We start from the raw sequence: 15,833 nt of genomic DNA, 5'->3' as shown, positions 1-15,833 counted from the left end.
GCACAGGGGGGATTGCGTGTGGAGAGGAAGACCAGCGTGACAGGTGAACCTGGCAAACGTCAGTATCCGTTGTTCTAGTTCACCTTTGCTGTAGCTTCCAGACAGTCCTAACTAAAACCCTGGGGAGTATGACCTGCCCACAGGCTGCCAGTTGTGACCCTCAGGTCTTGGTCACTCTGGACCCTCCCTGTGTGGGAGAGGGGGAAGCATTCCCATAGGGGGTGGTGGAGTGGATCCAGGCCTGGACCTCTTGGAGCAGGAACCTCGGGCGGCAGCAGGAGAGATTAACAAGAAATGTGGGACTAAAAGTAAGTATGTAAAAGGCTGAGAAGCGTGCTGTGCAGGAAACAGGCAGTGTGAGGTCAGTGGGGGGCCCGGGGCCGGGTGTGGGCGCAGGTGGCCGGTGGGCGCTCACGCGGAGGGAGAGCTGTGCGGCTTCTGGGGAGGGACGTCGAGAGCAGGGTGTGAGATGCGGCTGGAGACGGGCGGGCCCTGCTGATTCAGGGCCTCCCAGACCCGGGCCGGGCGCTCCCGGCACATGACGAGCCACGGAGGGGCCTGACGGGGTCGGGTTTGTGCTGCGAAGCTCGCTCCTTCTCCCGCTGCTCGTGACCGCTGGGTTAGAAGCTCGGGGTCCTGCGGAAGGTGATGGTGGTTTGTGTTAGGGTTTCTTGGCTCCCGGAGGCACTGGAGGAGACCACTGATGTGGGATCTGTTTTGCTGTCGGGGTACTGAGTAGATTTCCGGTCGGAGAGACTGGATGGCGGTGCGGCTGATCGGGACGAGGAGGACTAGGGAGTGGGAATAGATTCTGGTGGGCCACCCAGGATGCACCTTGAACATGCGCGGGCGCCCTTCAAGGGCCGCTGTCGAGCAGGAAGTTGCAGGCCAGAGCTTAGTTCTGGGGACTGGGCTGGGACCTCGGCAGCCAGCAAAGGAAGTGTAGTTTCAAGGCACGGGTGGGCATCTAGGCGGGGAGAGGCGGAGCAGAGGGGCAGTAGAAAAAACTCTCAAATCTGGAGCTTGGCTCAAAGCACCCGATGGCAGTAGAGGCTGAGGGGACTCAGAGGTCGGGAGGAAAGGCAGGGTGTGGTGTACAGAGGTCACAGGAGGGGTTTCAGAAAGGTGGGGTGTTCTTCTGCTCGGAACAGGAGAGGAGGATGCGCCTTGCGCCAGGCTCATGGAGCCCGCGGAGATCCGCCCCTGCTCCCAGCTGAGAACTCGGACATCCTTCCTCCTCTGTTCAGTGTAGTAGAGAAGGAACCAAGGGTCAGGTGAACTTTGTGAAAGGGGGCAAGCGAATACATTTTAGGATGAAGAGCGAAAATGCCCTTGTCAATGGGGTTGTGATAATAGCGATTCTCGCCGTGATTAATTACTACCTGTTTTTGAGAATTTAACATCTGCCAGGCACAGGACAAGCCTTTTACATACAGTATCATCCATAACCTCAGAACAGCTCTGGGATAGGTGTGATTTTAGGATAAGCGAGGACTGTTAGGAGGTACCAGGAAGCCTTTGGGCAGGTAGGTATGTCTAAGTCATTTTCTATATTTCCAACATGGGAACGCCTAGGTCCACAGAGAAAAGTGGCTGGTCCCAGACCCGGCCCTGTGGTTCATTCCTCACCCACCCCGCTCCCCAGACTCCCCTGCTCTCTCAGGGAATCCCTGCTTCACTCTGGATGGAGGGGAGGACCACTCGCACAGGGTGGGCTAGAAGGGACAGAGCTGTGTCCTGATAGGGCCTTGCGGGGTTCCCTTAGCTGAGGATCCTCTGCAGTTAAAGCCCTAGAACCGATATGAAGCTGGTGGTCGATGAAGATCTTAAGAATGGTCCCCTTGAGGGGCACCTGGGTGGCTCAGTCGGTTAATCGTCCGACTTCAGCTCAGGTCACGATCTCGTGGTGCATGAGTTCGAGCCCCGTGTCGGGCTCTGTGCTGACAGCTCAGAGCCTGGAGCCTGCTTCGGATTCTGTGTCTCCCTCTCTCTCTGACCCTCCTCTGTTCATGCTGTCTCTCTCTGTCTCAAAAATAAATAAACGTTAAAAAAAAAAAAAAAGAATGGTCCCCTTGAGCAGAGACTGCTTCCAGAAATGGAGGGCTTTTTCCTGACAGTGGAGGGGAAGAAGCAGGGAAAGGGCCAGATCCTGGCCTGCCCATACGCATGCCTCATGGCCGCTAGCAGTGAGCTTACTGGAGGCCAGCTTCAGGAACTGTTGAGTGAGCTCTCTGGCTCATTACTGATGGAATGCAATTATGAATTCGCCTCAGTAAACATTTACTGGGTCAGGCCCTGTGCTCAGTGCTGGGGATACAGAGATGAACTTGTAGGGCCTGTCCTTGAGCGGCTTTCCGATGTAAGTGTGTGTGTGTGTGTGTGTGTGTGTGTGTGTGTGTGTGTGTGTGTTGGTGGGGAACTAGGCAGTTGGCAGGTAAAGAAGCACCGTGATGTACACGGAATACAACTAGGTAATTGGGGTATTTGAGCCTTGTACAAATTATGAAAGTTGTGCTGTTTCTAGTTCAGAGGCCACTAACTTTTCTTCTTACCAAATCCCCCAACCAGTTAAACTTACCCCCATGTGTTAAGCCTGAGTGGGTGTTTGTTTGCTTTTGGTTTTTTAATTTAAAAAAATTTTTTTTTCTTTTTTAACATTTATTTATTTTTGAGAGACAGAGAGAGACAGAGCATGAGCAGGGGAGGGGCAGAGAGAGGGGGAGACACAGAATCCGGAGCAGGCTTCAGGCTCTGAGCTGTCAGCACAGAGCCCGATGTGGGGCTCGAACCCACGAACCACGAGATCGTGACGTGAGCCAAAGTCAGACGCTGAACCAACTGAGCCACCCAGACGCCCCGGTTTTGTTTTTTTTAAAGCAAGCACCAGCTTTCCCATCTGTAAAATGGGTGTAATCATACCCATCTCCTGGGTTGCCATGGGCATTTAATTAGGTCAGCCGTGCAGAGGCACCCATTGCACAGTCTGGGTCATAAGGATGTTAGTCTTTCTTCCCTTAGTGGCCCGTTGATCTCTGCTTACTTAAGAAATGGAATACCAAATGGTCTGAGGGCCCTAGTTATGTAAATGATCAGCACTGCACTGGAAAACAACTCCCGATTTCTGCAGATGATGGGAATTTGGCTTGATGTTAATTATTTTCTTTTCCTGGCGTGTGGGTTCCAAGTCTCTTACTGTTCAGCCCAGAGGGTGGGCGTTACAGCCCAGAGGGTGGCCGGGAGTGTTTGGTAGCATAGTGGGATGTGGGAGATAGGTGCTAGATTGTGGCTCTCACTCAGATGATGATGGAGGCCACTGTCGTGGCGTCTCTGAGTTGAGCCCTATTGTGTGGTGGGAGCCCAGCGTGTGGGAATCCAGATTCTTCTGGCCGCACGGCTTGCCAAATGCACAGAGCTCGTGTCAGCGGGGAGCACGCCGCTGGGAGAGTTTGGCCAAGGGCTTGGAAGTTCAATCTGAAGAGGCCTCCAAACTAGGAACATGGCTCCCACCCCGGCCTGGTCCCCAGACGGCTTCTGCGAGCTCTCACGTTTCCTGCTTCCATTCTGGCCAGGCACAGGCATACTAACTTGTGGGGCTTTCCTGCTTTCCCTTTTCTGGTGTTTGCGCATCTAGGGGGCCACAGAAGCATCTAAAAACCAGGAATTGTTGGGCGGTGGGCAGGAAAAGAGAATTCCCGATTTATTCTTCAGAGAGAGCGTGGCTGGCTTCTCTATACTGGCCATTTCGCGGAGTGCCTGTCTGCAAAGAGCCCCATTTCGCCTTTGTCAAGTGGCCTGATAGGACTCTCCTTCTTCTGGTCATTAACTTTGCCAGGAGCCCGTGTAAAAGCGTTTGAAAGGGATATTTGTTCACCTCTTTATACCTTGCCTTTTCCAAAAAATAGGGGGTGATGGTTTGGGATTCTAATTATGTATCATGATGAAATCTTACTATGCTGAAGTGTAACTGAAATGTTTAGAACAGCTTGCAAAAGTATATCATTTGTAGAAAGGAAAAATGGGAATTAATGATCTCTAGACCCAAGACCGAAGAGCGAGTTTGTTTCGGAACTGGAAATTAGCCGCCCCGTGTAGCGAGCATTTCAACATTCCGCCCTGCCGCCCTGCCGCCCCTGACAGGCATAGGTTGGACCCTTTGTGTGGGCTGGTGTCTTCTGGGACATGGACAGACAGGCGTTAGTCATGATCTACGCCGGGAAAGGACGTGGTTAGTACTTTGAGAAACGCAACTTGTGGGAAGCTTAGCAGGTGTGTAAGGCTGAGTTTGGAAGCTTGGAGACCCGTTAGGGGCAGTGTGGCATCTACGGGGATGGAGTGAGCAGTGGGGACGTCCTGGGCTCAGTGGTTAGTAGTGGGGATAGAGCAGGATGGACAAAGGGCAGAGGCATTTGGGGGTCGATGTCAATAGAACTTGGGAGGAGGGTGCAAAGAATTCTGGGGTGTATCTCTGAGAGAGAGCCGAGACCTTGAATTGGAGGTACCAGAGAGATGTTAGTGCGGAGATGTTGCCTAGCCTGTGGAAGATAACAAGGAGAGTCCCAGGAGAGAGAGGTCAGGAAAGAGGTAGGAATTTGCAAATCTTTTGTATGTATCTAACAATAGAAGCCCCTGGGGTATGTGGAAATATACAAAATTAATGGGACATTTCCCCAGTTTTCAGGGACCTGGGGAAGAGAGGAAGCTAGGTTAGGAGAGTGAGCCAAGGGAGGGATGGGGTTGCACTCAAGGGGGGTGGGGGTGCGTTTCTGAAAGGAACATGAAATCAACAGCATCCAGAGCTGCAGAGGGAAGAATTAAGACATTAGAAGAACTCACTTTGGTCTGACAAAAGGTTCCTCCATCAACTTTGAGGCGTGGGGATGGAAACAATGTTTGTGGACTGACCAGGAGGTAAAGATGATGTGGTTTTGGAGGTTAACTAGCTCTTCTGAGTTTGTCTGTAAAGGGAGGGAGAGCAAGTGTTGAGATAAAAGATTTTAGAATAATCTAGTTACAGATCTCGTATGAAGGACACCAGTGTCGTCCTTGGTGTATCTTTACTCTTCAAAATGACTGGGGCCTTGGTTTTTTAGTTTTGTTTTTAATTTTTTTTTAATGTTTGTTTATTTTTGAGAGATAGAGCTCGAGCAGGGGAGAGACAGGGAGACACAGAATCTGAAACAGGCTGTCCGCACAGAGCCTGACGCAGGGCTCAAACCCACGAACCACGAGATCGTGACCTGAGCCCCAGTCAGACGCTTAACCGACTGAGCCACCCAGGTGCCCCTAGTTATTTTAATTAGAAAAGAAATAACCAATTTTTGATTTATGATGTATTTCCTCTCTGCATCCTAAGAAGTATGTTTTCTCTTTATTCTTGAAACATTTTGAAATGAGTTCTTTCTTGGTTTCAGTGCATTCATCGAGATTTAGCCGCCAGAAATGTTTTGGTAACAGAAAACAATGTGATGAAAATAGCAGACTTTGGACTGGCCAGAGATATCAACAATATAGACTATTACAAAAAGACCACAAACGTAAGTCAGTGGCAATGATGTGGTGGAAGGAAGGGGGGCGTGGGGGTGGCACGGAATGTTCTAGATGAAAGATGATAGATGCTCATTCCTCTGCCCTTTATCCCTGTTCTTTTGCTTTACTCTTTTTTTTTTTTAATGTTTATTTATTTTTGAGAGAGAGCGAGTGAGCGAGCGAGCAAGCAGGGGTATGGCAGAGAGAGAGAGGGAGACACGGATTCTGAAGCAGGCTCCAGACTCTGAGCTGTCAGCCCAGAGCCTGATGTGGGGCTCGAGCTCACGGACCTCAGGATCATGACCTGAGCTGAACTCAGACACTTAACCCACCGAGCCACTCAGGCACCCCATCTTTTGCTTTACTCTTGACCAATTTCTCAAGAAGTAAATATAAGCTATATTTAAGATACCTTTAGTAAAGGTGAATAACCAGCAGCCTCTTGGGTCAAGAACTTCCCTAGCAAAGACTAGAGCTTGGGAGTTTCTAGGTTAATTTTTGCCTAGAAGGTGGTCAGGATGTGTCTGTGTGCTAGGGAGAGAGATGGTCATGAGAATCCAGAGAAATGGCATTTTATTCATGCGCCCAAATCTGCACCTTGCACGTTCTATCCAGGCCCTGCGGGAGCGGATTCCTTCTGCTCTCCTGACTGACCAGTGAAAATCATTAGCATCCGCTCTTCAGTGAGGCACAGCCTGCTGAGCTTGCTAAAGTAAATTGGGTTTAAGAGAGTGGCTCTTACATTTTTTTTCCCACACTTGCAGGGGCGACTTCCAGTCAAGTGGATGGCTCCAGAAGCCCTTTTTGATCGAGTGTACACCCACCAGAGTGACGTGTAAGTAACTCCTCTTCTCTGGCTTCTCGCCATCGGGTTGCGTTGCAAAAAACACCGTGTTCACCTCTCTTGAGTCTTTGGTGCCTGCCGTATCTCACACGTTTCTGGAAGGTGCAGGAGCCGGCCTTAGAAAGGACAGATTTTATGGTAGGCTGGTGACCAATGCCGTGTTACTAATCTGCCCAGCTTCAAAGCGCACGCGGGGGGCGCACCGCAAAGCCACCTCTGGCCGGAGCGGAAGTGCCCCCCGCCCCCCAACTTATTCACGGATGTGCGGCCTCAAAGCCGCTATCGAATTTGCCAAACTGGTGGCATGTTCTTTGCTCCCTGAAAGAAGGAATTTTGAAACTTCTCCTACTCGATGGTCATCTACCATACTTCCCCCCCCCCCCCATCCTAGCTTTGCCCCGACAGAGAAACGCTGAGTGGGGCACGGTCTGCTCTGGTGCTCTGGTGATTTCCACGGGGCCTGATGGCTCTGTGTACCCTTTGAAAAAAAACATCAGACCTTGTCTTGGCACCCTTGAGAACGTTAGAGAAACAGAGTGAACATTCTATACTATGTCCGTGATGGTAACACCTAAAAGTACTGTCAGGGTCAGGCTCCCAACTGATGTTGTCGACTTTGAGGTTTGGAAATGAGGTCGAACGATGTTCCCGTGGTGGGACGCTGGGTGGAAGGTTACAGAGCATCTCTCGGTACTGTTTTCCCCAAGGTCCCGTGAGTCTAGAATTCGTCCAAAGTAAAAAGCTGGAATCAGTGGAGTTGTTTTTATTTGTGGGAGCAGAAAGACCCCCGGGGTGGGTGTTGATTCCCTGCCAGCACAGTCCCAGAAAGAAGGTGCCGGGGGCCCGTGTTTGCAGGGAGCCAGCTGCCTGCATGGGGGTGCCACTCTTGCTGTGCACAGAACCGGGGAGAGTTTTCATTTCTCACCCCAAACCTGAAACTCCTCCGGATAGAGTCAGTAGGGGTGTGTTTCCAGAGCCACAGTGACATAGGTAAATGCAGGAATCTCAGCTCGATTATGCCAGGAATTGTCAACATCCTGAAGGGGGCCCAGAAAGTCCAGCCGTGGGTCTCCGCAAGGTCAGGTGCACATGGTACCTTGTGAGTTGTTTTCAGATTCTCTTGTGGGAAACTCGTCTCGGGCCTAGGATTCCTCCAACCTTTTTTTTTTTTTTTTTCAAGTTTTTTTTTTTTAATGTTTCTTTAGTTTTGAGAGCAAGCGAGAGAGAGAGAGAGAGAGAGAGAGAGAGAGAGAGAGAGAGAGACAGAGCACAAGCAGGGGAGGGACAGAGAGAGAGGGAGACACAGAATCCGAAGCAGGCTCCAGGCTCTGAGCTGTCAGCACAGAGCCCCATGTGGGGCTCGAACTCAGGAACGGTGAGATCGTGACCTGAGCTGAAGTCAGAGGCTTAACCGACTGAGCCACCCAGGCGCCCCCCGCCCTTTATTTTCTTTAAATGTTTATGTATTTTGAGAGCGAGCAAGAGAGAGGGGGAGGAGCAGAAAGAGAGAGAGAGAGAGAGAGAGCGAAAATCCCAAGCAGTCTCTGAGCCGGCAGCCTGGAGCCTGATGGAGGGCTAGATCTCATGAACTGCGAGATCATGACCTGAGCCGAAATCAAGAACCAGGCGCTTCACCCCCTGAGCCACCCAGATGCCCCAGGATTCCTGCATCCTAACCCCAGCCTGATGCTCACTTCCTTTCATGACCTTAGTAAATCAGGAACCGTTTGTGCCCTCAGATGCCCCACTGGCTGCGCTGGGCAGCTGTTACCTCCAGCATTGGCTTGCTGGCCTTATTCTGTCAACTGCTCCTGCTGGGGGGTCAGGCACATGGGCTGACGGAAGAGCCGGACGGCAGCATGAAGAGCTTTGCCGCTTCCGAGTCGAGATCCTCACATGCGAACATCGCATTTAACATGAACAACTTCACTTGAGAGGGACGGAATCAAAACCCAACCACCCCAAAGCTCCGCCAAAAAAAAAAAAAAAAAAAGTGATGGTTTACCATCACTCGCGTGTTGTCTGTTGATGGAAAATTCCTTGAGAACATCCCTCACATCATCATCACTTGGGGATGCTCCTTCGGGGCAGGAAGGAACATGTAGGATGAACTTCAGGAGGGCTCGGGTCATTTGTCTTTGAACATGAGAAGTGAGTGGGTGTTTATTTTCTTAACCGGGCACGTTGAGGGTTTTTGCGATTCAGGTGGGTTAGTAATAACCGTGTTTTCTCTCTCCTTTGCAGTTGGTCCTTCGGGGTGTTAATGTGGGAGATCTTCACTTTGGGAGGTTCACCCTACCCAGGGATTCCGGTGGAGGAACTTTTTAAGCTGCTGAAGGAAGGACACAGGATGGACAAGCCGGCAAACTGCACCAATGAACTGTAAGGGCCATTGTCTCTCTTGACGCTGTGTCGACCCATCCCCCTCCATGCCAGGAACCCTTCTCCTGACTTACTTCGGGTTTTCTAAGGCCCCTGGTTTTCTGTACATGCTTTAAGAAGAGTTGCTGCTGGAACTTTCTGGGCTCAACCCAGAACTGCAGTAGATAGCCACACTGACAGCCATGACTGTCCCAAAGAAAGCACGTTGACGTGTATGGAGTGAGCTTTAAATCACAGAGGGCATCAGGCTTGCGGGCCGAGGGCTCCTACCTTTGTAGAGTGATCTTCCTGGACCACTGTGCTATGTCCTGTCGTTGTCTCTCCTCAGAGAGACAGGGAGAGATACGCCTGGCCTTTTCTCATATACAGGCTGGAAAGCCGTGGGGCTGCCCACACGGAGTGGGGGATTAAAGGCCCAGATAGCTTTTCTTCACTGCGTGCCCCAGCCTCCAGCACAGCCAGGGGGAATGGCTGTTTCCACAGCTTTGTGACCGCTGGAGATTGCCCTTACGATTGACATGGGCCCCCATTCCTTGGAGCAGACTCGTGTCTGGTGACCTGTGTCATACCCACGGTTTAACACAGAGAATTAAAAATGTGTCCAGGTGCCACCCTTGGAGCCCCAGGTCTGACTGGAAAACCATGAGCTGGTTTCTAGAAAAACCTGGCCCACACTTCAAGTGGAATTATGTTGTGCTTGTGACATGTGTCCTGTGCAGTAGAATCAGTGCTTTGAAAGGGAGGCTCTCTCTTCCCAACCCCCCAGGGTTAACTGAGAAGAGTGATTGTCCCAGAGACTGTGGTCTATTGTGTATCGTTTCATGGGGATTTTATATCCGTAATCCCATGAGTACTTTTCACTGCCCAGTGGACATCTGATGAATGGCCACATTTTATAGTATATTATATAAAGGTATTTATTGTGCTGCCTGTCATTCCTATTGCTTTTTCTACTATAGAGGGTCTGTCGAAACCCATAATCAAGATAAGGCCTGGGACCCTGGGCCCGTCCAAGAGTTAGTCAGGAAGTTAACGTGCAGCCCAGTGATGGCAGATTAATTCATAAAGACGTTACCTTAAAGTTGTGGTTTTCAGACTTCATTTAAAACAAACAAACAAACAAACAAAATCTGAGGAAGCTTTGTCCTCGACAGTCAGTAAAACCCGAAGCGTGAGAGAGAAGATTCTCCGTGTAGTTGCTCCGGTCCAGGCAGGGGGTGGGGGCGGGGGCGGGAGGGGGTTGCCGGGGACAGACTGGAGACCCGGTCCCATAATAAGGCTTTTCCTGCCACGTCCCAAAGTGCCCTTGAAGGTGTGATACGCCCATGGGGTGTCACCGTCACAGGAGCGCAGAACCCGGCAGTGAAGGCATCTCGACAGATGTCTGTCTTCATGGCATAGATACTGTTCTGAGACATTTGGGGTAGTGATGTTTTTGTAGCTCAGAGCGCTTGGTTTCAGAGGAACCAAGAGGTGAATTTGGTGGGGGCGGGGGGGGGGGGAGTGCAGAGAACTGCCTTCTCATCTGGAAAGTTCTGATCCATTGTCATCACTTCGGACGTGTCTCCATAGCGCCTCTTAAAGCTGGCTTCTAGCCGGGCGCCTAGTACGTACAGAATGCATTCACCAGGAAATCCGTTTCCCCAGGTATATGATGATGAGGGATTGTTGGCACGCCGTGCCCTCACAGAGGCCGACGTTCAAACAGTTGGTGGAAGACTTGGACCGAATTCTCACTCTCACCACCAACGAGGTAAGAACCCCCCTTCCAGGAGCCCGCGGCCCTTTCTTGGGAGGCCGGTGCGGCGCTTTCAACGCGACCTCGCCCGCAGGAGGCTGCGCTGTGGTCGATCGTTTTCCCACGGGGCTCAGACAGAGTCAAAATCTCTGCGCCTCCTGAGTCCTGAGTTTTCTCAGAGCGGACTCACGCAACCGGGCCCTCCGCGGGGCTGCGCCTCTCTGGCTCTGGGGTGGTGGGTGGGAGAGGGGGGAGGGGAGAGAAACGTCCGGCGACGGCCTTTGGGCTTGCATGGGAGGGTGCGTGGGCCAGTTGGACTCCGCACCCTAGTCGTTAGTGGGCTCCGCCGATGGGCTCCCTTGGAAGCAGTGGACTGCCATCTGAGTTCCCACACAACACATGCCCCTGTCCCTGTCCGCCGTGACCCTGTCCGCCAATGGCCTGTGGCCTCTATCCCCGGGTGTGTGAATGCACACACAGTTTTCCTATAACGGGCGACTTGTGATTTTTTTTTTTTAATTTTTTTAACGTTTATTATTGAGAGACAGAGAGACCCAGAACATGGGCAGGGGAGGGGCCGAGAGATGGAGACACACAGAACCCGAAGCAGGCTCCGGGCTCTGAGCCGTCAGCACAGAGCCCGACGCGGGGCTGGAACTCACGGACCGTGAGGTCATGACCTGAGCCGACGTCAGTTGCTCAACCGACTGAGCCACCCAGGTGCCCCTTCGGCTTGCGATTTTTTTAAGTGAAAACTTGTATTTTTTGTCAAAATATTTTTTCTATAAAATATTTCTAGTCTGTACCAGTAAAAGAAACACCCCTCACTGTCCGAATCCAGTCCGGGCAGTGCCTGCTTCAGCATGCAGACAGAGAGTGGTCTGTATGGTTGTGGAAAATGTATGATCTGAGCAGGAGAGAGCATAAAACCCAGCAAGGCCAGAAAACCCCCCCACGAAAAAACTGTTCATGAACGAATTGGAGACATTCAGTGAGGGTACAGAGAGCAGTCTTCCCTCCGAACGAGGAAAAAAACCTCCCCCAAACCCACAGTTGTCTTACCAACAGCAACGAAAGCTTAAAATTGCTTAAATAAAAATAATACATGTAACGTATTTTTAAATAATACACTTAATAGTATGGGAATGATTTTTTTCAAAAAAGAAATAATCCGAAGCCTTAAGCCAGCAACATTATCTTGTGCGTCTAACTGTAGCTGATAAAAGGAGAGATTGCATTTAAATGAATACAGCTGACCTTCAGAAGTTGAAAGGAAAGGAATAGTTCAAGGGGGGGGAAAAAAAAGCAACTTTCTTCTCCTGCCAAAATTGTTGTTTCTAGTGTAAGTTCCTTTAACCCTAGACTTGGACTCCACTGATATTCCTATTTTTTTCCCTATCAGATCTGAACATTTATGGCTGCACGTAGCAACTGGGACAGCACTAATGTTCCATTTTAATGGTCCTGCGTCCGTGCTCCGTGCTACTTTATTTATATATTTATATTTAAAGCGGGCCCATTCATGCTGAAATTTACATCTAGCATCCTAAAATAAAGCAGAATGCCATATTGTCTAACGGATATAAAAATCGAAGTTTCTTTCCTTCTGAAAATCATTACCATATGCTGGAGAAAAATGGTTCCATTTAGGACAAAATTTCATTTTTATCATTGTAAGCAAAAAGTTCTCTTTTGATGTGGTGGGTGTGTTTGTTTCCAGTTGTGCGGTTAATGCTGATGTTGTTGGAACTTACACATCCCCCACTCTCGGATGGGGGTTCTTTTCTTGCCAACCCTGGTGATGAATTATAGCGGTTTAGTTTTTTTTTTAATTAAAAAAAATTTTTTTTTTTTTTTTGTCTTCTAAAATGTATAGTCGCCAACATTCTGTGGGCTCTTTTCTGATAACACGGGGGCTGGTTGTGCTGTGGTCTGCACTTTTTGTCTCCCCTCAGCAAAACCGCCTGTCCTGGAATGTCACTGGCTTGGGGGATGTGAGCAGAATGGCCCCAGTGTGTGAGCCCAGCGGGGGCAGCGAGGCCCGGCCGTTTCCCCGTTTAGAAATCTTCCCATAGTTCGCAGAGCGGGGGTCTGCAGACCTCGTCAGTAAAGGGCCAGATAGTAAATATTGTCATCATTGTGAGCCAGACGGTCTCTGCTGGCACTATTCAGTCCTGCCGTCAGGGTGAGAAAGCACTTACGGACGATGCGTAAATGAGTGTCTGTCTTCCGGATAAAACTTGATGGACCCTAACATTGAAATTTTAGGTGAATTTTATGTCATTTTATATCATTTTAATGCTATGAGATACTATTTGTCTTTTGATTTCCACCGCCCCCCCTCCCCCCAACCATTGAAAAATGTTAAAAAGCCATTTTTCGCTCATGGGCCATACAAGACCAGGCAGTGGACTCAGAGCCTACCATAAGTCGGAGGAAATGTTATCCTGGGTCGCCCGGGGAGCTCAGAAGAGCCCTTTTTGAATTTCAAACTTTTCTTTAACAGTCCATTATGGATTGAACATGCACGAGTCTATCCGAGCCTTTTCTGAACCTGTTCACATTTTCAACTCAGAGGGCTTCTGAGAGTGATGATTACATCTGTGAAATTACCCGCTGAAGGGAGACATATTCCCCTTAAATGATCCTAGAAACTGCAGTAGTGAAATGTAATTCGTCAAATAAATATTCATGGTCTCAGCTATTTAAAGGGGTCCCAGGAGTCCACAGCACATTATGTTTTTGTCATTTTGCCGGGGCTCGAATTTGACCCGGGTGCTCTCTCTCGAGGAGGCACATAGCCAGCCGCTCGCCTGGGGTCTGTGCGAGTGGAATTGACCGGTCGGCACCTCCTTCTTATCAGCTGGGTTTGGACGTTCCCTGCTTGCCCATAGTTCAGTCACGATGGGTTGTGAGAGAAAAGTCGAGGGCAGCCTGGAGGAAACCTAGCTGGGGTCTCGAGGAGGTCTTGGTGGGACCCGGGTGGGGGCTGGATCTCTGGAATCTTCAAGGGGCGCCCCTGTCCTGTCCCCGCTATCGCGTCTCGAGAGCCTGCGTGTGAAATAAAAGTCTTCTCTTCCCTTCTTTCAGGAATACTTGGACCTCAGTCAACCTCTCGAACCGTATTCACCTTGTTATCCTGACCCAAGATGAAATAAAACGTCTCTCTTCCCTTCTTTCAGGAATACTTGGACCTCAGTCAGCCTCTCGAACAGTATTCACCTAGTTACCCTGACACAAGGAGTTCTTGTTCTTCAGGAGACGATTCTGTTTTCTCTCCGGACCCCATGCCTTACGAACCATGCCTTCCTCAGTATCCACATGTAAACGGCAGTGTTAAAACATGAACGGGCTTGTCCTTCTGTCCCCAGACAGGACGGCACCGAGAACCTAGCCACGCTGAGCAGGGAGGCCACGCCCCCGGGAGCTTGCTGTCTCCACTTGTATATATGGATCAGAGGAGTAAATAATTAGAAAAGTAATCGGCACACGTGTAAAGAGTGTATACAGTTGGAAACTTGTAACCCTCACCAGGAGAAGAAGAATGTTTCTGGGGCAATCGACTTGTCCATGGGCCACCACGCGCCCATGACCCACTGTGGGTACTGGCTGTGGACCAGTTGGACTCAAGGCAAACGTATGTTCTGCCTTCCTTGTGAATTTTGTAATAATTGGAGAAAATATATGTCAGCACACACTTACAGAGCACAATTGCAGTATATAGGTGCTGGGTGTATGTAAATATATTCAAATTATGTATAAATATATATTATATATTTACAAGGAATTATTTTTTGTATTGATTTTAAATGGATGTCCCAATGCACCTAGAAAAATTGGTCTCTTTTTTTAATAGCTATTTGCTAAATAAATGCTGTTCTTACACAGAATTTCTTAATTTTCACCGAGCAGAGGTGGAAGGATACTTTTGCTTTCAGGGAAAATGGTATAACATTAATTTATTAATGAATTGGTAATATACAAAACAATTAATCATTTATAGTTTTGTGTTTTTGTTTCTTCGTAATTTAAGTGGCATTTCTATGCAGGCAGCGCATCGGACTAGTTAATCTCTTGCTTGGACTTAACTAGTTGTCAGATTCTCTGACAAGAGAAATATTTACCGAATATGACTAATTTGGGGAAAATGAAGTTTTGATTTATTTGTTTAAACTCTGCTGTCAGATGATTGTTCTTAAACCACCAAAATGCCGATAGTAAGCGAGCCCCATTAATAAGAAAGTATTTTGTTTTGCTGTGCAGCCCTGTCACTGGGCCCGTGGATCATGTAACTGGACTTCCCAAGACAAATGGTACCAGCGCTCTCTTAAAAAGATGCCTTAATCCATCCCTCAAGGATGGACCTTAGTCGAGCTGATAGCAGAATGTACTTCTCTCCGGCAGCTGGACTTCTGCCTGAGTCGCACGTTAATCAGATTAGCCTGTATTCTCTTCGGTGAATTTTGATAATGGCTTCCAGATTCATTGGCGTTAGAGCAGCCTTTTAGAGTCTTAACATCTCATCGTAGAAATTGAACATTGAGTTGTTCTGCTGATAGTTTGGGGGATACTTCCATCTTTTTAAGGGATTGCTTCCGTCTAGTTCTGGCAGGACCTCGTGGAAAGATCCAGCCTGATACCCGTGTCAGACACGATGTCGCCGTGTTGTTGGTTCTGTATTCAAGTATCGTGTTTTGCTTTGGAAACACCTACTCACTTTGCTATAACCATGCAACATGAATGCAGATTACACTGATTCTATTTGTTACGGAATTGGAGAAAGTATTTAATAAAGCCTGTTAATTTTTATACTGACAATAAAAATGTTTCTACAGATATTAATGTTAACAAGACAAAATAAATGTCACGCAGCTTATTTTTTTAATACTCTTGTCTCACCAAATGGTTTCCTGTGCTTGGAGGGGTGTCGACTCGGTGCTGTTCGGTGGGATTGCACGAAAGCCAGAGCCGGGAAGGCTCGTTGTTGGCTACAAACCGGTGATGAATTATCAGAGGGGTTGGCTGAGACCAGCAGAACCGGGGACCCTGAGACCGGTGGATCCCGTGGAAAATCAGGGGAAGTTGGTTTATGTTCTGGCTCTGTTGCTTCTTAGGGCCCCAAAGATGTCCTTGTAGCTTTGTGGGTCCTAGTTTCTCCCAGAAGAGCGAACGGGGGATGGCACGGGTGAGAGCTTTGCAAACAGGGACGTGGTGTTGTAAGGGTGACAGGTGCCGAAAGACGTATTCAGAAGATAGGGACCCTGGGGAGGGACCTTGAAACCTCTTAGGCTGGCTTCCCCATGATGTACGGAGAGGAGAATTTGCGTCAGCATTTCAAAAAGA

General features: G+C 49.3%; 1 protein-coding gene across 10 annotated transcripts in view; it reads left to right on the top strand.

Annotated features, from left to right (window-relative positions):
• Window positions 1–15,375, top strand: part of FGFR2 (fibroblast growth factor receptor 2) — a 108,763-nt gene extending 93,388 nt beyond the window's left edge. For 9 of the 10 annotated variants that reach the window (XM_047825597.1, XM_047825596.1, XM_047825595.1 and 6 more), the window contains 5 exons: window positions 5,412–5,534; window positions 6,291–6,361; window positions 8,615–8,752; window positions 10,400–10,505; window positions 13,673–15,375. In XM_047825597.1, coding sequence (XP_047681553.1) covers window positions 5,412–5,534; window positions 6,291–6,361; window positions 8,615–8,752; window positions 10,400–10,505; window positions 13,673–13,837 — 603 coding nt within the window. In that variant the 3' untranslated portion in view covers window positions 13,838–15,375. Of the gene's footprint in view, window positions 1–5,411; window positions 5,535–6,290; window positions 6,362–8,614; window positions 8,753–10,399; window positions 10,506–13,580 lie in introns of all 10 variants that reach the window. The other variant, XM_047825592.1, reaches the window with a different exon arrangement.
• The last annotated feature ends 458 nt before the right edge of the window (window positions 15,376–15,833 follow it).

Source organism: Prionailurus viverrinus, chromosome D2 (assembly GCF_022837055.1).
Source record: "Prionailurus viverrinus isolate Anna chromosome D2, UM_Priviv_1.0, whole genome shotgun sequence".
NCBI classification, from domain to species: Eukaryota; Metazoa; Chordata; class Mammalia; order Carnivora; family Felidae; genus Prionailurus; species Prionailurus viverrinus.
This window is presented reverse-complemented; position numbering and strand designations above follow the sequence as displayed.